Source organism: Falco punctatus (assembly GCF_963210335.1).
Source record: "Falco punctatus genome assembly, chromosome: 2".
NCBI classification, from domain to species: Eukaryota; Metazoa; Chordata; class Aves; order Falconiformes; family Falconidae; genus Falco; species Falco punctatus.
The window spans coordinates 89,024,347-89,046,000 of record NC_137581.1 but is presented as its reverse complement, the minus strand read 5'-3'; the positions used below and the strand labels follow the sequence as shown (position 1 = coordinate 89,046,000).

At 47.2% G+C, this 21,654-nt stretch overlaps 2 protein-coding genes across 5 annotated transcripts in view; one reads left to right on the top strand and one right to left on the bottom strand.

Annotated features, from left to right (window-relative positions):
• The window catches only part of PCYT1B (phosphate cytidylyltransferase 1B, choline), a 32,681-nt gene extending 28,420 nt beyond the window's left edge, over positions 1-4,261 (bottom strand). For all 3 annotated transcript variants that reach the window (XM_080375853.1, XM_080375854.1, XM_080375855.1), the window contains exon 1: positions 3,644-4,261. In XM_080375853.1, coding sequence (XP_080231979.1) covers positions 3,644-3,682 — 39 coding nt within the window. In that variant the 5' untranslated portion in view covers positions 3,683-4,261. The remainder of the gene's footprint in view (positions 1-3,643) is intronic.
• A 5,038-nt stretch (positions 4,262-9,299) lies between these two features.
• POLA1 (DNA polymerase alpha 1, catalytic subunit) overlaps positions 9,300-21,654 on the top strand; it is a 215,053-nt gene continuing 202,698 nt past the window's right edge. For both annotated transcript variants that reach the window (XM_080377635.1, XM_080377634.1), the window contains exon 1: positions 9,300-20,459. In XM_080377635.1, the coding sequence (XP_080233761.1) occupies positions 19,895-20,459 (565 nt within the window). In that variant the 5' untranslated portion in view covers positions 9,300-19,894. The remainder of the gene's footprint in view (positions 20,460-21,654) is intronic.

Genomic DNA, 21,654 nt, shown 5'->3' with positions numbered 1-21,654 from the left:
CAGTAGATTTTTAAGTCTGTTTTCCAGTAAGTTTCAATGTGTATTCAGTTTTGCTTTGTCTGCAGTACTGTCCTTTATAAATTGCCATTGTTTCCTTTTATGAAAGACACTATCTGGAATTATCTTCCTGAGCAAAGTGTGTTGAAGTGCCTGTTTCCTTCAGGGTGAGGATTGCTAATGTTTGAAGGAGCTGCCCACACCTGGGACCAAAGTCAAACTCTTGATCCCAAGGGACATAAATAAGTTATAAAAAAAATAAGCAAATCCATTTCACATGGCTTTGTACTTACTCTTTGGTATTTCCTCCTACAGTATCTCTGCCATCCAGTTAAACTGAGAGCTTGCCTCACTTATGAGCCTTCTTAGTACAGATGCATGCAAACAAAACCTAATGCCGGGATTCCCAGGCTGAGATCCACAGCCCAGCAGCGCTCTGCAGCTTGTTGAAAGTTACCTGGGGGCAAGTGCTGTACCTTGAATGTGCAGCATGATACGTCCATTAGCGATGTTTATCCCATTTAAAACAATGAAGGTCCCTGTGGCCAAACCACAGGTATCCTAGGGTTTAAATAGGACAAGCAATGCTCACTTAAAAAAAAATGGAGGGGACAGTAATAGATGAGAAAGTGGCCTAACCCAGCAGTTTGGTCCCAACAAGAAAAGGATAAATGCACAACTATACAAACCCAGATGGGAGAAACATTATTTGTGGGGGGTTTATTCTTGATTACAAAACTGCTAAAATCACCGCTACAGATAAAGCCTTCAACTCTAACTCGTTTGCTTCTGTGTAGTGCCTTGAGACTAAGGTACATGTGTCACTCAGAGAGAGATTTTCTTGGCATTCAGATACATGGAAGTTGAGAAAGTAAAGAAGGCAAAGATTAAGTGAGAGATGGACCAGGGGAATTGACTGAAGCACGAATGCTCATTAACACTCCATTGGTTAAGAAAACCTGAAGAGTGTCTTGGGAAAAAATTAATGGCAATTTATATCATAACAGTACTAGGCACTGGAAAACATCAGGTTTCAATACACGTTGAAACTTACCTGAGAATTGCCTTCAACATCCCCTGTTTTCCTGCTCTTTGAAGGATACAGGGGTTTTCTTTAGTCCTACTGTGACACTTCCTGCCAAGCTAGCAGACTCCATAGCCTAAAATCAGAGGATCTAGTGGCAGATATCCATTAAAAATATTCACAATTTTAAGGCCCTAAATAATAATTCCTATTTTAATGAAAAGAATGACAACCGTTTCACAAAAGAATTAATCCCCTTTTCATTTTCTAAAATTTGAGCTAATTCTGTAGTTATATTTATTTTTCTTAACAAAGATTTCTTGTTAAAAATGAGCCTATAGTAAGAACTTGAAAGCCAGACAATTAATTTTAGAGGCATGTAATAACGAATGTACAGCATTAAAGAGTCATCTGCAAATACCACAGACTTTACTCACCACCAGTTCTATCATTCTGAGGTACCAAAGCCATCCTGAGGTCCAGGATAACAGAATGATACTAAAATGTTAACCCTCTTTCATTTATATTAATGAAGTGACTTGGTTACTGGCCACCACTGTACATGCTGCCTGCAAAGGAGTGGGACCAGAGAAAGTACTGAAAATCTTAAAAAAGATCTGATAGGAGCTTGATGTCCATATTATTAGATCATCTGTCAAGGCACGATTCACTTTAACTCTTCAGGACACCAGCTCTGAATTCTTCTTACTTAAGACATAACTTGGCTACGCTTGCTTACATGACTCCTTAAGAACATAACAAGGTACAGTGTATTGCATTATACTTTACCAAGGCAATTATTTTTTTTTGCCTGAACATAACATAGATCTGCTGACTGACAAAATATCACTTCAGAAGGACACACTTTCCATAAAATGTCTCCATTGTCCATTACTGGTACTCAGAAAGATCTAAAACTTCATAATGAATTCCTGTTTTATTCGTGTACTCCAGCTGTCACCTTAATTTCCACAGAAATTATCATGGAATGCATGATACTGTAAATACTGGCATCATATTGTCACTTCTTTCTTTAAAATCTTTTAAAATGTCAGACTACATGGAATAATATATTCAAACGGGTTGTTATAGCTAAGCTTTTGACAGAGAAATCTTAGACAGCCTGTACGAACACACTGCAGTAACAACACGTCAGCTAACTTTCCCTATTAAAACAGCTCAAAAAGCCTTCCATGAACAAATTAACAGCCTTCTTTAAAGTTGATTCTAATTATAACACCAGCAAGTGGAAAACATTAATTTAGGTCAGTTCCAACGACTGTTACTATTTCTTGTCATATCAGAACAATGTCTCAACTATAGTGTTGGATTTAATTACTGAAGTCTGATGTTTAAATATGTTTTAATTAGGACTGTGACTGAATTCTGGTCTTAAATGGTTTAATTCCCAGTACTAAACTGTTGCATCCATTGCGCACTTTTACACGCCGACACTGTCCCTGCATTTCTACATGTGCACAGATGTATTGTTCTTACTATTTTTCTACCACCTTGCCAATGGTGCACACCACGTGGGGGAAAGGAGCAACCATTCCCAATGGGAATATTAAAAGGTTTAAAGAAGAAACAAGGAAACATTCCAATTCTTTTAAATCAGCACACGGAAAACGGGCCGTTCTCTGAACCTTAACTCTTGGGGTACTGCAGCCTTGTAAAGTTGCCTGCACGATCCGAAGGAGCCTTCTCTCACCCTAAACCAAGGGCCTGGAAAGAAGTTTACTTTTACTACCGCTCTCCCGGCTCTCCTTCACCCGCCCACCCACCCACCCACCCCTCAAAACGCAGCGCTCCATGGCTCCCTTCCTCACGCATCCCGAATCGAACAGGAAACTCCTCACCGGGCTCTGAAACTGACAGAAGTGGGATTTACCACCCCCGGGTGCAGCGTGCCCGGCCGAGGGTGGCCCGCAGGGCTCCGCGGGAGGGCGGCCGAGGCGGGCCGGGGCGGGCCGGGGCGGGAGGGCGGCCGCCTCAGCGCCAGCGCGGGCCGCGGCGCGGGGAGAGGCCGGCACCGGCCATCGCTGCCCAGCCGCCTCCTTTGAGCGGACGCTGCTCCTCCGCACGCATCAGCAAAGCCGCGCAGCTTTTTTTATTGTAATACGGCTGCTTTACCGAGCCACAGCTTCCCGCTACCTGAGCTGGAATCGCGGCTCTGCACCCCCGCCACTCCACGCGAGCCGCTTGCAGATGGCGGCAGACCTCGCCACATCCGTTCCCAAACGCACCCTTACCGGGGGCTTATTATTTTTATTTATTTAATTAATTTTCGCTTTTAAGACAGGGCCCAGAAATCCTGCCCAGCAGTCACTGCACACCTGGACGTCCCCACAGGACGATGCACACACCACGGGCAGCCCGGGCGGGATCCGCGCCCCAGGGCGCGGCAACAGCCCACCCCCGCGGCAGCCCCCCGCTCTGCCCTCCCCCGCGGAGGCGCGGCGCTGCACAAAGCGACCTGCCGTGAGGCGGCCCCGGCCTCTCCCGCCCTCGCCCCCCCAACGGCCGCCGCGCCCTCGCCCCTCACCCCGCAGCGCCCGGGGAGGCTCGGGCGGGAGGGCCGAGGTGGGGCCGAGCCACCGCCCGAGGCCAGGCCCGACTCACCAGGCGAGGCTGCGGGCAGGTGTGCTCCAGCTCCTCCATGGCCTCCGAGCGCCGCGCCTCAGAGGGGGATTTCGGGATACCCGTTTCTGACTCAGCATCGGGTGCGAGCGCTGGCTAGGCCGGCAGCAGCCCCAACCGCCGCCGCCCGGCCCGTCGGGCGCCGAGCTCCGCCGTCACGCGTGTGCTCGCCCCGCGGGGGGTCTCCTTGTGAGCCGCCCGGGGGCACGGCCGCCGCGCGTCGCCATGGCAACCGGGCGGCCGCCGCTCCACCGCCCCCTCCGCGCGGGGAACGCCGCGTCATTTGCATGCGGCCTCCTGGTTGGCTGCTGCCCCGCCGCGCCACCGCGGCCCCCGGCGGCTCCCCAGGCGGCCCCGGCCCCCGCCACGGCGGCGGCCCCGCGGCGCTGCGGCCCTCCGCTGCCGGGCCGGCCTCGGGGCGCCTGCGCGGGTCCCCCACACTCGTGTCCTCCCGCGCCGAGGCGGGGTGCGCCCTCCTGGGAGCCGGCGGGCTCGGCTCCGTGCCGCGCACCGAGGTGTGCCGGTGCGGCGTGGGCGTCTGGGAGGCAGAGCCGCACCGAGAGCCGCGCTGGCGTACCTCGCCCGTAACCCGCGCACAGCCGCGCCCGGCCTCGGTAATTCCCTCACGGCGGCCCGCGGGGAGGTTTGGCTCGTTCGAAACTGACCGCGGGAGCGAGGAGGGGCGGGGGAGGAGGCGGCGCGGGCGGGCACGGTGCTGAACGGACAGCTCCTGCCGCCCCGCCCCCCGCCGCGCCGCGGGCCCCGGGCAGCGCCCGCCCGCTTCAGCCCTCGGGGGCGGCGAGGGTCTGGGGGCGCCGGCTGGGATACCTGGGCAGCGCCGTGTGCCACGGGGTTTGCTGTTGGTGACATCAAAAGGATGCAGGGGACGGGGGTGTGCTTCTTTCAGAAATACACGCTCAGTTTGACTTGGGCAGTGTTCTAGGCAATACTTTTGCAGATTTGCGGTACTGCAGAAATGAAGTTGCTTTTTCGTGAAAGGCGTTATGTAACAGTTTCAGCGACAATGTAGTTCGGCCAAGAGACGGATACAAGGATGGAGTTGTAAGGGTAGCAACTCTGTCCAAACACAGCGAAGTGTTTCTGCCACCCCCAAGCACGCGACAATTGCTAGGCCCTTTGCGGGGACCCTGGCTAACGCCTGCCTGGAAGTCACCACCACACCCTGGGGCACGCCGTGCCACAGCTTCACTGGGCGCCACGGTGGCTTCGATGCTGCTGAAGTGAAATACCCAGCCTGCTTACCCTCAAACAGCAGGAGACTACAATCGAGAGAATATAAAGCCAACGCTTTATATTAGCTATGGTTCACCTAAATAGATTTGTTACGGTGGATCCCAGGAGTACCTAGCTGGTGGGCACTGTGAGCGTGGCTTTGAAAACATCAGGCTTCATCAAAGGACACAAACATTTGAGGCCACCCAAAGACAAGAGAATTGTGCCTCAGGGTCATTCCCTAGGACGTGAGAACTGAATTTCAAATGTATTACCTTTTGAACATCTTCAAATGTAATATTACATATAATATAAGAGCTATGTGAAAGGGAAAGGAGTAAGTGAAGAAGAGATGAGAAAGAAAGTAGAAAGAAAAGATGTGAAACGAATGAGACAGCAGTCAAGAAGAAAAGAAAGTATGTGCCAAAAGAGGCAACTGAGCAAGAAAAACAAGTAGCCAAACTAACTAAATCTCACAGCCGAATCTCTCATAACTATGTTCCTTTATTGTTTATTCTGTGAGGACTGCTCACATATTGTGGAAAGCATACTTGAGGAAAATGATTAAACCATGGTCAATGAATGCAGCACTCTACCCCAAATCTGTCACGCATTTTCTTAAGAAAAACATTTCCAGGAGTGTTATGCTGTTAGAAAACTACTTGGACAGTGTGGTTGAGCAATGTTAGGACTACAGCAGCCAGAGGTAGTGGGTAGCCCTTTTACGAACCCAACCACGTAAACCAGCTCTTAAAGAGAGCGGTGCCAGTGTGCTGAAGGAGCAGCACCAGGTACAGAGGTATCCAAGGTCAGTGTCCAGCCCCCCTGACCGGGCAGATGCGTGGCAATAGAGGTGAAAGGGAGGAAATTAACCTTCTTGTAGCTTAACGATTGCCAATAAATGGCAATGTAAATTACCTTGCCTTTTATTTCCTTTGAGCACAAAGGGTGAATTTCATCTTTGCTTTCATGCTGAGATTTTGCTGTTGACTCCACCTGCATTTTGATTTGTCTTCTATAAAGATAAGTTTTTTCCATACACATCTACATCTTTAGGAACAATGTCTCTCTTGCAGTAGTGTTACCACCTAAGTCGTGCCAGAATTTCAAAATGGAAGTAAATACTTTTCTTGCTGCTTATTTCATTTGCAACTCTGGGAAATACTTTTTTTTTTTTCCCTTCTGTTTGAACAGCATGTCTGTCATGTCTATCCAAATGGAATTTGTTGCAGGCCATCTTGGCTGTGATGATCTTAATCAATGTATCGGATGTCTTGAATAAGGTATCCTAAATTGCATCTTCTAACTGTGGGGGCAAAATGGGCTTTCAAAAGGCTGGGTTGTGTCTTCTTTACTCTCTAAAATAATAAAAATTAAGTTTGATGGCAGAAGCTCAGCAGATGGTCTTCTGTAAATCCTTACAAGTCAGCCAACTTTTAAAAGAACAGTGGAGCAAGAGTCATGGGTGGGAAGGTTCATGCATCTAATCTGTTTTATGTAATGAAATATCCTGCACCAGGCTGAGTATAGTCTCCCTGGCATCCTTCTGTCACTTCTTCAGAAGTAGCAGGGACATATAGCCACTGCCTTTCATGACTGAGCTCTTGGCAACAGCTGCTTGGGCTCGAGTAGAATTCTGATGCATAAAAATCCTGTCCCAGGGTGCATAAATCAACATCACATACAAACAAGTCAGGAAACCATGATCCCACTCCTCTTAACACTAATTCCAAGGTCTGAATTGAATAGACAGCAAACAGGAAAAAATTCTTAACCTTTAGGAAGGTTCTGTCTGATATGTGGCAAGGCTTTTTCTACAGGGAATTTCAGATTACAAAAACAATTCTCAAAATACAAAAAATATATAAAAAAATAAATCCTCTCCTTTCTCAAACTGAACGTATTATGCCTCTCTGAGCTTCATGGCAGCTGAACATTAGAGGCAGATATTCTGTGTAGATTCTTCTGTATCTTCAAGCCCTAATTTTTAAATATCTCCCCACTTTTTTTTTTAATAATATTTAGCCATTCATATTTTAAAAAACTTTTAGTGGAGCACTGATCAGTGCCCACAACTGTAACTAAACAAACTTCAATTCCTTGTAGACACACCAGTACCTATAAAACCTCTGTCGTGCTTTTATCATATTAGGCATGTTAAACAGATTCTAGCAAACTAGTACTGGTAGGCCAACATGGCTGAAATCTGAACGTGAATTAATGTGCCCACTTCCCTCAGAGGGGTTCTTTTCTCTGTATCTGGTGGATTAAGACAAGCAAGAAGTTTACTTCAAACTTACTGCATCCAGGCTCCTAGCTATGCTGTGTACACTAGTTGCATCCTTACCTTAAGGCAAAAATCCCTGGAAGAAGCAACCTGTACCTGGCAATTGTGAATAAACCCATTAAAGACCTCAAACTGCTCAAGCAGGGAAATGATATGCATTTCACAACTACTTAATAGCGAGTGCTTTCTGCTCCTTCTAATGGCGAAGCAGTGATATAGCCTGCTATCTGCAGCAGAGTATAATGACTTACATCCAAGCCACCTTCTAACAAAATATTTTGGCTTTATTTTGTAGCAGATTAATAAAATACTATGTTTCTATGTACATATCTACATGTCACAACACTCTCCAAACTATCAAGCTACAACAAGGTCTTTTACCATCTCATACCAGCACTCTTCATACCCGTCCCTCTGCTGCCTTCTCCTCATCTCCACTCATCCAGGGCCCACTCTCTCTCCTCTTGCTTATTCTTCTCTCCACTTCTCCCTCGGCTGCTCTGTCTTCATTGGGTCTCAACCACTTAACAGCACCACCCACATCTGCACTTTATCTACACCGGACAACCCGCGGCCCCTGAAGCCAACCCACAGCTGTATATTATCAATGCTAATTAACCCAGCTGCATTCCTCTACTTCTAATATCTACCTATGTCATTGTCATTGTTTAACCCTGGCTGGTAATTAAGCACCACACAGCAGCTCACTCACTCCCCCCTCACCCAGAGGGATGGGGAGGAGAGTTGGAAAGGAATGTAGAACTCGAGGGCTGAGATAAGAACAATTGAATAATTGAATAATTGAAACAGAATAAAAATGGAAGAACAATAATAACAATGATGACAGTAACAATTATAATGAAAAGGGGAAGGGAAAGAATAAGATCCATAGGGAAAGGAAGAAAGGAACACATGGTTCACAACGCAACTGCTCACCGCCACCAACCGATGCCCAGCCAGTGCCCGAGCAACGACTTGCCTGCCCCACCAACCCCCCAGGTACATATACCAGGCACGGCACCCCATGGTATGGAATGCCTCTTCGGATAGTTCAGGTCAGCTGCCCTGGCTGTGTCCCCTCCCCGTTCCTTGTGCCCCTCCAGCCTTTTCACTAGCAAGGCCCGAGGAACTGAAAAGTCTCACATCAAAGCCAAAACACAGCACCACGCTAGCTCCTGAGAAGATAATTAAATACATCCCAGCTGAAACCAGGACAGTCATACTAATCCTAGACATGCTAGAATTGATAGTCATAAAACAGCAGAAAAAGACACCTTATTGCTGAGATGATCAATTAGTTAAATCACATGGTTTTAGACTGAGATTAAAACCCCACAATGGCAGATTTTTTTTTTTCCCGCCTGCATGGGTGGGGAAAAAAAGGGAGAGAATGAAAGGTATGAATTAAAATATACTCTGTTGGTTTTCACCACCTCCAACACTATTGCTTTGCTGGTTCAATGTAATGTTGTTTGATACTGTAGCTTTAATTAATTTTTAAGTTGTAGTTCATCATTCCAGTGGAACACACAGTGCTTACAAATGACCACCTTTTCGTTAGTGACGTGCGGAATTAGACTTTATAACTCGAAAGTTATAAAGTAGGTATGTTTATTGCGCGCAGATGCACGGGGGATCGCTCCTCCACAAGCATGCATACCCGAAGTGACGGACCATCCCACATTTATACAATGAAACAAATGAATATTCAATTAATGCCTATACATATTCGTTACCTAAACCCCGCTTCGTATGTTAATTAGCTTATCAGTCCGTTTCCTGGAATGTGGTGGTCTTGCAGGTTTGTAGGTGATTCATGTTCTTGTGACCATCCAATCTTCTCCAGCAAGGAGACTTAGCACTCCCTCCCTCTAGATAGCATTGGAATATCTCTCATCCTTTCCTCATTCTTTTTTTAATAGCCCCTTTGTTAGAGGAAGAAGGGCAGGCAGGCGTCTCCTCAAAACTGTAGTTGTCTCCTCAGAGCTGTGTGCCTATGTGACCAGACACCGCACCCATGACTAGTCACCATACCCACATTCCTTGAGCAGACATATACAATCACAATCGATGTCCATTGTCCCCATTTCACACTATTTCTCCATATCATTAGAATGCATCAAAAATATTTCCTATTTATGAAAGAGTCTTTTAGAGTTGTATATGGATTAAATCCATGAAGTTTCTTTATATGCAATGACAGTCCATAAATTATGAAAAGCAAAAACATAGGATTTGGTATAACATAATCTTATAGCTGGTTCTTTCCATAATTCCATAGTGGAGATGTGTTTCTTAATAAAAACTATATTCTCAGGATATTTGTACAGAATCAAATTAGTCAGTCTTTATATAAGAGTTTGATTAAAAATGTAATGTTAATTCCAGTACGGTTTATATATACACATCACCTGAAATCCATAAATTCTTGAAAATATGGCTTTTTATGATGGTATTCATCCATGCTTTGTAGCACTGTTTTGAGTTAGTGGGGTTATCTACTTTGGGGTAAGTTCTTTGTTTTCTTTCTTTTTATAATCACTTTTGAAGAAAATGGTGAAAAATTATGGTTGGTGTTAGACCAAGAGGGTATCTGTCTTCATTTTATTTTTCCACAGTCAGAGAAACAGTCACTTAGTGTGGGAAATGCTAGGTCTGTCTGTCCTGATATTATATTGTTCTGTTGTCCTTGATAATTTTAACAGTGAACCTTTTAATTATTGGGTTGTCAGGGGAGGATGAGAGATTTCCAGCAGTGGGACTCTCTTGCAGGATGCACAGAGCACTTCGACTCACTAACCTCTTTTGGTCATTTCCTACCCAGAACCTCAGCTATTCTAGTCAATCCACTCCTACCACTGTTTGTTCTTATTAGAAAGGTTTTCTTAATGTCTCATCTGAGCTGCAGTCTATTGCCCCTGCTTGCTTTTTCTACTGGACACAGAGAATAGATTTACTCTCTTTTGCTTTTTGTATGACTCTCATGATTAAGATTTTGAAACAATACTTTCAGGATTTGGAGTAGAGAGCTGACATTCAGCAGGTAGATTGGTATTTTTGTCACGTCTCCCATGACTTTTCTAGACTGAACTGCCCCAGTTGCTGGAATAGTTTCTAATAGGTCATATTTTACAGATCTTCTCATTATCCTCCCTGTTCTGTTTTGGGTTCTTTATAGGTTTCTTGCAGAGTGATGCAAGCACAGTACTACAGCTGCAACTTTAATGCTATTAAGAAACATAATGCTGAATTTTACAGATCTCTCTGCTTTACATGTCTCAGTATAAACTTCACCTAAATGATTCATATTCTTTGTCCTTTTTCTTACTATTACAGATAAAATATAAGAAAAATCACTTTCCTATTCATATTTAAACTACATTGTTATCACTTCTTTCTCTGTTTCCCCTCTTCTGGCTTTCTAGATATCCACTACACTGTTTCCCACACTATTTCAAATGCAAACCTGCCAAGTAAAACATCAACAAATCATACTGTAAACTGCATTCAAGTGATTGTTGGGCACTCATGTTTAATATTTTGGGTACCTGAAGGTTTTCGTAATCTGGGGAGACATACATACTATATTTGAAACAAAACATGTACTTATTCCCTGTAAATTATTATCTGCTAGCTAGTTTAGCTTTTACTATTTATTGAGAGTGTTTGAGCCTAAGATCTTATTTCAGGTGCTTATAACTTTGCCACTTTTGAAACTTTTGATCTGACATGTTACTGGCTGGGCGTCTTCTACCCACTGAGCAGTTATGGACAGCTTCTACCAGCATAATGCAGCTGTTTCTGGAAAAGAGACTGAGAATACCCTGCAGATATTTTGGGGGCTTTTTATTTGAAATATTTAAGTGCTGTCATGACTGGAAGAAGGGATTTGATATTTGTTTGGAGACACTCATGATGGTGGAGTGCTGTTTTCTATTTTCATGGAAACTGGGCAATTCTGGTCTTAGATATAAGTCACTTCCTATGTGTCAGGACCCTGAGGGCACTAAAAGATCTTGATGGCTCTGACAAGCCTGACCTGGGGCCTCCACCCCACACCCTCTGGGGATGGGCTCAGGGGACCTATTTAAGCTTCACACCTCCATGCTTCCTCCCTGAAGACCCCCTCCTGGGATCTGGACCTATAACTGCAGGCTGATTTCCTGACTTGACCTTGAACCTGCCTCATTTCTGTAGACCTGCTTGATGATTCCTGGACTTGACCCTAACCCTGACCTGCAGATTGACTAAATGGTTTGACCTTGGACCTGCCTCATTGCCATGATCACCTTATGATCTGGAGTCTTGGTTGGGCTGGGTCACCCTCTCCCTTTCTGCTCACCTTGCTCAGGTACTGTGGGACTGGGTCCTGGCTGGTGAGGACCCTGACCTGCCAGCAGTGTGACTCCCCCTTGCCTCTCGGTTTGCCTTTTCTTAAGGAGCAGCTCCCTGGCAATGTGTATGGTATTAGTATGCCAAGTATTTTCTTGGGTTTAGCTATGAAAGTGTTTGGAAACCCAATTTGTTACGGAGTGGGGGGTGAGGAAACCACAACCCCACAGACTTGTTTCGTTTTATAGAACAACTGTCTATATCCAGTCTTGGGACTTGGAAACTCTAAAGGCCTCTTCCTGTAACAGCTTCTACCATTTTGCCTAAATTAAGGCAGATCAAGGCACCAAAACTGATTGGAAGTACTTTTTCTCCCAGGTTCACTGTTACCTTCCTGCCAGTGTACCTAAGGAAGAAGGAAAAGTGTCCAAGTTGGACTTGAAAGGAAGGAAAAATTTGTGACTTGCTGGTGCTGGAAAGAAGGATCAGATGCCAGTGGAACAGGGACACACAGGGATACGCCTGAGAAGCACCACAGAATAGTGTTTGGTGGATCAGACACAGAGAACCCAAATTTGTCATCCACCACTTGAAAGACTTTCTACTCTCAGTTTCCTCTTCAGGCTCCCCTTTACAATGGGAACTCTTACACTGTGTCTAAGGCATTTGTACACTGTAGCGATAAGGTTTTTAAATAAAGAAGCATCAACTCCTCCCAAGGTATAAGACATAAGGAGGCTAGGCATTCTGCTTTGAGTGGGGCACAAATAACATGCAGTAAAAGAAAAACTAGGGCACACCCTGTAGAGTGAATCTGGAAAAAAAATTAGGAAACAGGACAACAAAATATCCTTTTTAAAAAAAAATACCACCTCATTTAGTCAAAGCTGTACTTGCTACTTTTTTAATAAGCTAATTTAAATAAGAGAGGAAGGGGAAAAAAACAGAATGAGGGAAGATAAGATGTAGACCACAAAGTATCAACTACAGGAAAGGAAGAAAGAACCTCATATGTTTTCTGAATTTACACGGTAAAACACAAAAGCCAAGTTGTCAGGCTTGTATAAATTTACCTGTCTTCAAGAATGTAAAAATTATTAATCCTTTCACTGAATAATTTCAGTAAAGCTTTTCAAACCTTACCAGTATGTACTTACCATGCTATGGAAGTCCTAGGACTAATTTTTCACACTTTGCTCAGATATGATACTGAAATGAGATTATTGTCATTTGTTCTCAGGTTTAGATTGGATATTACAAAAAATTTCTTCACTGAAAGGGTTGTCAAGCATTGGAAGAGGATGCCTGGGGAGGTGGTTGAGTCCCCATCCCTGATGGTACTTAAAACACATATAGATGTGGCACTTCTGGACACGCTTTAGTGGTGGACTTGGCAGTGCTAGGTTAACAGTTGGTCTTGATTTTAAAGGTCTTTTCCAGTCCAAACGATTCTATGATTCAAGCACAAAATAGTGCTGGCATTTCTGTGGGCTCTCTGATGTGTTTGAAAGGGGGTGGTATGGGCTGTGTCAGGCATGTTCTCTTTACCTTTGGATGACTCAAGAGGAGTGAGGCTTCACCATTTTCAGAGGCAACCTCCTAGAGGGCTCACAGAGCTTAAAAAGAGAGGTGGTGGAGAGAGAAGGTAAAGCCACCCCACAGATTGTCCTGATGCGTGGAACAGGATGCTGTGGAGTCTCAATCCTTGAGTTTGCTCAAGCTCTGTCCAGTCAAGGTTTGACTATCTGCTCTGTCTGGGCCTGCTTTGACCAGGAGGATGGTGACTAGAGATCTCCAGAGGTCCCTTCCAACCTGAGTTATTCTAAGATCCCACACTTGGACAAGCTAGCTACAGCAAGGAGACAAAATGTTTTATGCTGTGGTCTTAAGAGGAAGAACACTGACAGCTTAAGGGCCTCAGTAAATCTGGGAAAGGTAGAAAAAATGGGGGAAATAGTTACGGTTGAAAGATGGGAAAGAAAGTGGAAAACCATTTCCCAGTTTCTGTATTATTACTTGTGGAGTAAACAATTTCTAAGCAGGTCGTGTATTTTTGAAAAAAAAAAACCCATGTAAGAAGGAGGGAATTAGTGACACTTAGTAACAGCTAAACTTCTGTAGTTTCACTGTCTGAGCACAGTGAAATGTTAATGAAATGATACCAGAAGGCCAAATATATATATGGAAAGTGATTCAGTATGTAAGATTTTGTTATAATAAATGAAGGGCTATGGCCATACGACTAGGTTGACATGGGATCTGTGCCAGTGCTCTGAACGCATTAGTGAGCTTTATTGACCCTGACCACGCGCAGCTGGGGTGTCCCCATGTCCTGCTGCCCAAAGGCCAAAGAGCCTCACTTCAGTGCTGCCCTGGGCCTTCAGTCTGTGCCTGAGCTATGTTGTAGGAGTGGGTGGCTCCAGATGTGTTGCAGCTGTGCCTGGCCATGGACCCTCCTGATCTTGACCTTGGCCCATGGGCTGACTTACTGCTCTGGCCTAGGCCTGCCTTATGGCCACGCACTTGCCTGGTGATCGCTGGGCTATGCCTGACCCGCGTTACTGTCACTGTGCCTGACCCTGACTTCTGTTCCTGGCTTGCCTGTGGTGATGAGACAAGACAAGACTTGTTTGATGACCTGGACTCTTGGCTGGGCCTGCCCAGCTCACCTTGCTGCAGGCTGTGGGCTGGCGCCCTGGGTGGCAGGGCCCCTATCCCACCAGCCACATGTTGTCTCCCTGTCCTTAGGGAGCAGCTGACCCTTGCTGCACCCTGACAGCTAGCTCAGGCCTTCCTAAGCCCTGAACTGAACACAGCGGCGCCCAGCCCCTGGCTGTGTGGGGTCTTCTCTTGTGATTCCTCCTGTGTCATCAGCCTGACCCTGGGCTTTGGTGTCCCTGCCATGCTGGCCCCCTGCCCAGCCCCGGCTCCTGAGTGAACCCTCTTCCCAGAGCCCAGCCAGCAGCCTCTGGGGGCTGGCCCCCAGGGTTCCTGCCACCCCCAAGTCCCCTCTGCCATAGCCCCTTCCCAGACCCTTGTTCCTGCCCTGGCTCAGCGCCCACAAAGTGGCCCAGTGACAGCCCACAACAATTACATAACTCTACAGCAAACCCCTTGTGAACCCAGATCTCTAAGGCATGACAGCACACCTTGTTTGGGGGAGGGGGCTGCTGCCAGGGCCAAGGGCACTGACAACCCCAACCAGCCTCAGCCGGGACCCCTGCCCTCTGCATGGGGGCTCTGAGCTCTGGCCTGCACCATCCATCCTTGCCGGAGCTGGGCTGTAGGAGTGCTGCTCTCCAGCTCAGCCACAGCTGTGTCCCTGGCTCCCTAGCTCCCTAGCTTGACATTGGACCTGCCTCATCACTATGGACTCCTCTGGTCATCCCTAGGCTGTGTCTGATCCTGGTCCCCAACCACAGGCTGACTTCATGGACCTGCCTTATCACCATGGACTTGCCTGGTGATCCCTGGGCTGTGTCTGACCCAGGTCCACCACTGGATCCAACCCTGAGTCGTGTTTCTGGTTTGACCTCAGACTTGCCTCATCAGCATGGACTTGTCTGCTCTGGGTTCTGGGCTGACGCTCACTCCCACCCCTGGGCTGCCCTGCTCGCAGTCCTCAGGGGCTGGGGGATGAGGTCCCGACTGTCCTACCAGGCTCTCCACGCTGGGCTTCCCTTCCACAGGCAGCAGCTGGCCCTTGCTGCTTCTCCATGCCGTGAGCACAGCCTGCACCAGCAACAATCCAGCAAGACAGAGTTGTCAGGATTACAGCTAGACTTTGCAGCCTCTCATGATACTGTCCTCCTTTCTGCCAAAGATGTGAAATGATGAATTCTGAGAGTATTCACCCATGGAAGCACATTTGATCTTCAGCCAGGTCTTGAAATGTAACAGCCTCTCTGCAATAATGTTCTGCTTATACATTAATTGTTAATTTTTGTGCCATTGTAAAGAGAGAGCGGTGAAAGTAGTTAAAACAGACTTTCATGCTGTGGCAATAACTGTATGCTCTTGAATACCACTGGCATCAGATTTAATTCTTAGACATTATAATTATGTAAGGGCTCATGCTCTGTGAGTTTGCTCTCACTTGTCTTCCCTATTTAATTTACATTATAATATTTTGTACTTTCCTTCTAGGCTTGAATAGGAATATTGTGTTAGGCAGGCTGGTGATGACATCCTGCTCTGTTCCAGTTAGTGTAATTCCTCCAGTTCTGGTTGAGTACTAGGATTTGCTGTAATTTAACTGCAATCAGAATTTGATGTGTGTGGGTTTTTTTTAAAAAAAAACAAACCAAAACCATCTCTTGATGTTCATTCCATAGACCTTTTTTTCTGTCAGAATGGAAATTGATATGTTGCTCTAGTTTCTATTTCACATCTGCATTTCAGATCCTTAACAGCCTACTAGCAACTTCATTCTCTTCATCCTGATGTTAGCAGGTAACTCAGGAAATTAGAAAGAGCTGTGTAGTGAACAAAAGGCATTTACAGGCATGGTAAGCAAGGAACCTACCCTTTGAACATGAGTGTCTGCATTATCTTTACTGATAAACAAATGAAGCATCTATTTCTTCCTATTTCTATCAGTTAACTACCTGTGAAGAGATTTGAAAAGAATGACCTCTTGGTAAGTAATCAATTGAGGTTTTATTTTTAATTTACATAACCTGTGCTCCTTTAGGAGTTTAGTCCCTTATATAGTTAAGTAATTCATGTTGAAAAGTCATGTGAACAGCACAGTTTAAGCAGCTTCTGAAAGGAAGTAGACAAAGCTGGATCGTATTAGATGTAAAAACTTTAAGTTAATTGAGTGATAACATGAATTAATTCAGACCAATATAATGATTAAAAGTAAGAGAATTAAATACTCCACATTTGTAGGAGATACACACATAAAGCATATACATTCATATCCTGAGCACTACCATACACGTGATTCTCCACAAAGATCATCTGTGCTTAATGACATGTTTAGGCATTTTGAATTAGACATAATACAAGTGAATTTGCTACCTCACTGTAATTCATGGTTTACTTGCATTCTGGTTTTTATACCACCTCTAAGTTTCAACATATTTTTTCTCCATCACCAAAAAAATTACCAACCATAAGCTTAATGTGTAATGTCTGAATCTCAGAGATTTAACTTGTTGTCATACTGTCTTTGAGACAAATCAAGCATGCCCTAGACATAAAATGGAAGACAAGAATAATCCTCAATACTTTGTCCATCTAACTTAGGTTTGATACTATACTCCATTTGTACTTTCATATGTTAATATATAATACTTTTCATATTATTTTGGAGCTCTTGCAATGAGTTTACAGTATTTTCTATTCATAACTTATGTATTTAAATTACAGCTCTAAGGAAACAACAGGTAAAAATACATCTTTGTCACCTTTTGTTGAAATCTGGGAGTTTCCTGAGCTTCCTCTTCTGTACCATGTTTTTGGCTGTCTACCATCTTTGTTACCATGCTTTTCTTGCACTTTTTTCTGCAGCTATGACACTTCCCTTGAGAGAACGTTGGATGGTTCTGAACTGCACGGCAGAATTGCCACTTCTTGTACTCAATAGACAATTGAGCAAAGGTCTCACCAAGTTGTTCTTGTATGACTGTCCCAAGGGAGTTTAAAGATCAACTCAAAGTAATCTGCTGTGATAAAGCCATTTAGCAGAGGAAGTCCCAAATCTTGCTGGGTACTTTCTTTTCCAAAGCAAAGTGCATGTCCTGCCTCCCCACCCCCTGAGCATTTAAATATGCTTTTTATGCTGTGCTGTGGGAAACAGATGCATTCTTGTTACGGCCAGAGATGAATGTCAGGATTGAACTAACATTCATGAAAAAGACTTTTGTTTGATCTGCACTGTCCCACAGTGGAGCTATAGCAATGACTTCAGTTCGGTAAATTAACTGTATCACTGTGTACCGGCTCAAATCATGGCATCACCTGAATGACAAACATGCCACTGTTTGCATGACAGCTGACAAAGAGTATTATTTTATTTTAATCAAAAGCGTTAAAATCCAGTCAATCTAAAATTCCAAAGCATGTGAAAGCTAGGTATATATGAAATGTGCAGTATCACTCTATTTTTATTTAAACTGAACAATTTTGTGACATGTATTTTATAAATGTTTCTTTATCATGGCTTAAATTGAGTAACTTCTGAATCTGAACCCCACATCACGCTTAGTGATGTGATCTTGTTTTGTGCATGTGTTTAAAAACAGAAATAAACCAAACAGCTGATAAATGCACCAAATGAAAGACTGTATGTAGGTGTCTTGGCCGAACTGGACAGGTAGCTAAACACCACAGAGCCACTTGCTCACCCACTCACTGCCCCCCCCTGCCCCCGCCCCCCGGCCCCCGCAGTGGGATGGGGGAGTGGGGGAGACAACTGGGGGGAAAAAAGAAAAAAAAAAGAGTAAAATCCAGGCACTGAGATTAAGACAGCTTAAGGGAGAAATGGAAAGGAAAATAATAATAATAAAGAATTGGAATATACAAAACAAGTGATGCACAATACAGTTGCTCACCACCTGCTGACTGATACCCAACCAGTTCCCAAGCAGTGGCCCCAGCCAGCTTTCCCACTAAGTCATTCTCAGCAGAGGAGGAAACATCATATGGTATGGAATATCTCTTTGGCCAGTTGGGGTTAGTGTCCCAGTGTCCCAGCTATGTCCCCTCCCAGCTTCTTGTGCACCCCCAGCCTACTCACTGGTGGAGTGGGGTGAGAAGCTGAAAAATCCTTGACTTAGTGTAAGCACTGCTGAGCAACAGCTGAAACATCAGTGTGTTATCAATATTTTTCTCATACTAAAACCAAAACACAAAACTGTACCAGCTACCAGGAAGAAAGTAAACTGTCCCAGCTGAAACCAGGACAGTAGGTCAGATAGGCATTCCTCCTATAGTTGCCAGTGTTTCCAAGGATGTGAGTTTGTTACATCTAAATGGATTTAATAAATAGCTACTGCTGAGAGAGGTGGCCTCCATTTGTTGAGTGCCTGGGAATGGGCATTCTGGATGCTGGGGTGGCCGGTCCCTTTTAAGCACCAGGGAGCTGCCACAGGTGGTTAGGGTAGTATTTCTGCTTCGATTTAAGACTAGGTCCAGCAGTGAGATGTAGTGTTGTACTAGGAACTGGGTAGATAAGTTAGAAGCATCAATGTCTGGTAGGTTTTTATTTTTCTCTTACCAGTACGAAGCAGTCCTTGTGGAGAAGGAAAATAATTTTCAGTTTCAAAACTGTAAGAATTCTCTCTTCTAGATAGTTGGCAATAGTTAGTACATCCAGGCCAAATAATACCAGCTAATGCTCCAGCAACAGCATTTCAGCTGTAAGGAGAGAGTCCTGGTCACTCTCAGATGGCTCTGAAGTGTTGGTGCTACCTGCCTTTGTTAGAAGCTGCAGTCAGTCCCCACGTATTTTCATGAGCAGAAAACGCTCCTCCAGAAAATTCTGCAAATGAAGGTGGCAAGTTCTTTGGGTACCGACTGGCCAACACTGGTGTTTTTGGAAAAAGATCAAGGTTAATCTTTGGTGAAATAGCACAACCCTCACTGGTTTCCCTGGGTTTCTTAATGAAGTCATAGGCAGACAGATCTAAGACGATTCAGAGAGGACTTGTAAAGCTGCAGTTGTCTTAACTGAGGCTTTTAAAAACATATCCAACTACACTTGAAACTGAAATATATCCTTTTCTGGACATAGTTCTTGCTCCTCAGCTGAAGGCTGTTGTATAATAGTCTTGCCATCTCCACAGCATCAAGATCAGCAGAACATACTCCATCTCCCCAATCTGCCAGTCAGGTGTATGCAAGGAAAAAGCTCTGACAAGTCTTTTCTCCGAGTCCTCTACGCAGCTGGCCTCTTAAGAAATCCAATCTGCATCTCTTTTTTTCATGCCTAGCAAGGAAGAAAAAAAATTAAAGGGATTTGGGAAATAAAAGGGCATCCATTACATTAGCTATTTTGTTGCTAAGCTGGCCAACCACTACCTCTCTCTGAGGAGACCAGAGAGTAGTTTACTGAAGGAGCTCCTGATGCCTGTGACAGAGGACAATACCTACTTTAAATATGTAAAAAGGAACCATGGCTCCCACAGATGTTAGTGATTGTCGTGGCCACTCTTCTAGCTTCAGCGGTTATATATTGTTGAAAAACGTGTGGGAAATGCCTGTTTCTCCTAACAGGGACTGGCCTACTGCTAACAGTGGTGCTACAGGCAGTCCTTGACGCTCCCGCTGCAGCCTGGCTCCAGCTTTCAGACGACTGGCATCAACGACCACCTCCTCCCAGTTCAGCGGTGTGCATTTATATTATTTTGCCCCAATCGAGGCACCACATCGCTATGGTTCATGGGCCCCGACACCCTTGTGGCAGGTGGAAGCCCTGCTGGACATCCCGCAGACGCAACTCGCGGGATGGTGTCGTTTGCTGCCGCTCTCAGCCCGGCTCGGAACCTTGGGATCAACCAGTGACTGCACGGCTGCGGCTCCACCGGCGGGCCATGCCCGGCCCGGCGCCTGAGGCGGTTGCATCCGCCAGCCCAGGCCTCAGCCAGAGCTCGGCCCGCCGGCGGCGTAGGCCTCGCCCAGGAAATGGCTCTGCCTCGCCCGGGCCGTCCTTCCCGCACTCGGCTCCGGGCTGGGGGCGCCCGGAGGCCCTGTCCCGCGGCAGCCCGCGCTCCCGCCCCGCCCCGCCCCGCCGGCGGCCGCCGCTCGGCCCCCGCCCCGGGCGGCAGCGCCGGGCCCGCCCCCGCGCGGGGCGGCCGGACCCGCGGGCGCTGCGGCTGCTGATTGGCTGCCGCCCCGGCGGCGGCTCGCGGGGCTCCCGTCTCGCGCCACTTTCGGGAGCCTTGGCGCGAGCGGAGCGCGCGGGCGCCATGGCCGAGAGCGGCGCTGGGAGCCCGGACGGTGAGGGCCGCGGGGCGCCCGCTCGGAGGGGACGGGGCGCCCGGGGCGGCGGCCTCCCTCCCCGCGGCGGGGCGGCGGCTGCCAGCCGTGCGGTGTGAGGCGAGGGGCAGCGGCGCTTGGAGCGGGGAGCTGGGGAGGGGGAGAGGGAGGAGAGCGCGGGCGCGCGCGTACAGCGGGTGTCCGCGCGGTGAGCGGGAGCGCGCGTGCGCGGCGGGCCGCGCTCCGATCCGAGCCCCCCGCCCCCCCTGCCCCCAGCCCGCGGGGCCGGGGCTGAGCGGCGCCGCCCGGGGGCCGGCAGCGTCCCGCGCCCTCCGTGCCGTGGGGCGGCTCAGTGGGCCGGTGGCTGCGCCGCCCGAGCGGGGAGGCCCTTCCCCGGCAGGCGGGGGCGTTACGCCAGGTTGGGGCGGTTTGTGCCCGGCGGCGGGGGCGGCCGCGCAGCCCCTCCGGCCCCGCAGCGTTCACCCGCGGCGGTGGGGCCGGCCTGCCCCGGGCGGCGAGGCCGTGGGCTGCTTCCCCCTCGCGGGCCGCCGGCTGGGGCTGCCGTGCCCGGCGGGAGCGCTGGCATTGCGCTGCGGAGGGCACCGGCAGGCGCGGCTGGGCCCGGCTGGGCCCGGCTGGGGCTCAGAATGTGTTTGCCTGGGGAGGAGCATGTTGCTTTAGGCGCTTGCTTATAGCAAACGCAAAGAACTGACGGAAAGTCCGTGCACAAATACACCCGAAGTGTCACAGCTTTGCGGTTCTTCCACATCTGTTACCAGACGGCTCCTTTGTAGCCCGTCCCAGCACACAGCAATCCCAATCCTTACTTGTCCGGGCCGTGCTGCCAGGGTGCAGCCCTGTTCACAGTTTGGTCGCCTGCTGTCACCAGGGATGGACTGGCCTCCCCTGGCTGCCTGGCCTGGCTGCTCGCACCAGCCCTGGGTCTCCGCTGCCTGTAGCTGTTCAGCTTGTCACGCAAAACCCGTAGTCTCGTTCCTGGGCTAGCTGTCTGCTTTCATAGGCTGGATTGGGACCGTTCATTCTCTGTGGTCAGGTAAATGTACACCCCACAAAAATCAAGAGAGAAAATGGTCAAGAGAAGCAGAGAGCACCTTGCTGGGGGGAGCATTGTGAATGGAAGACACTGTAAGAGGAAATGGGGTGGCAGACTTTTGCTACCGGCAATTTACCAGTTTGTCTCTATCTAGCCACACTC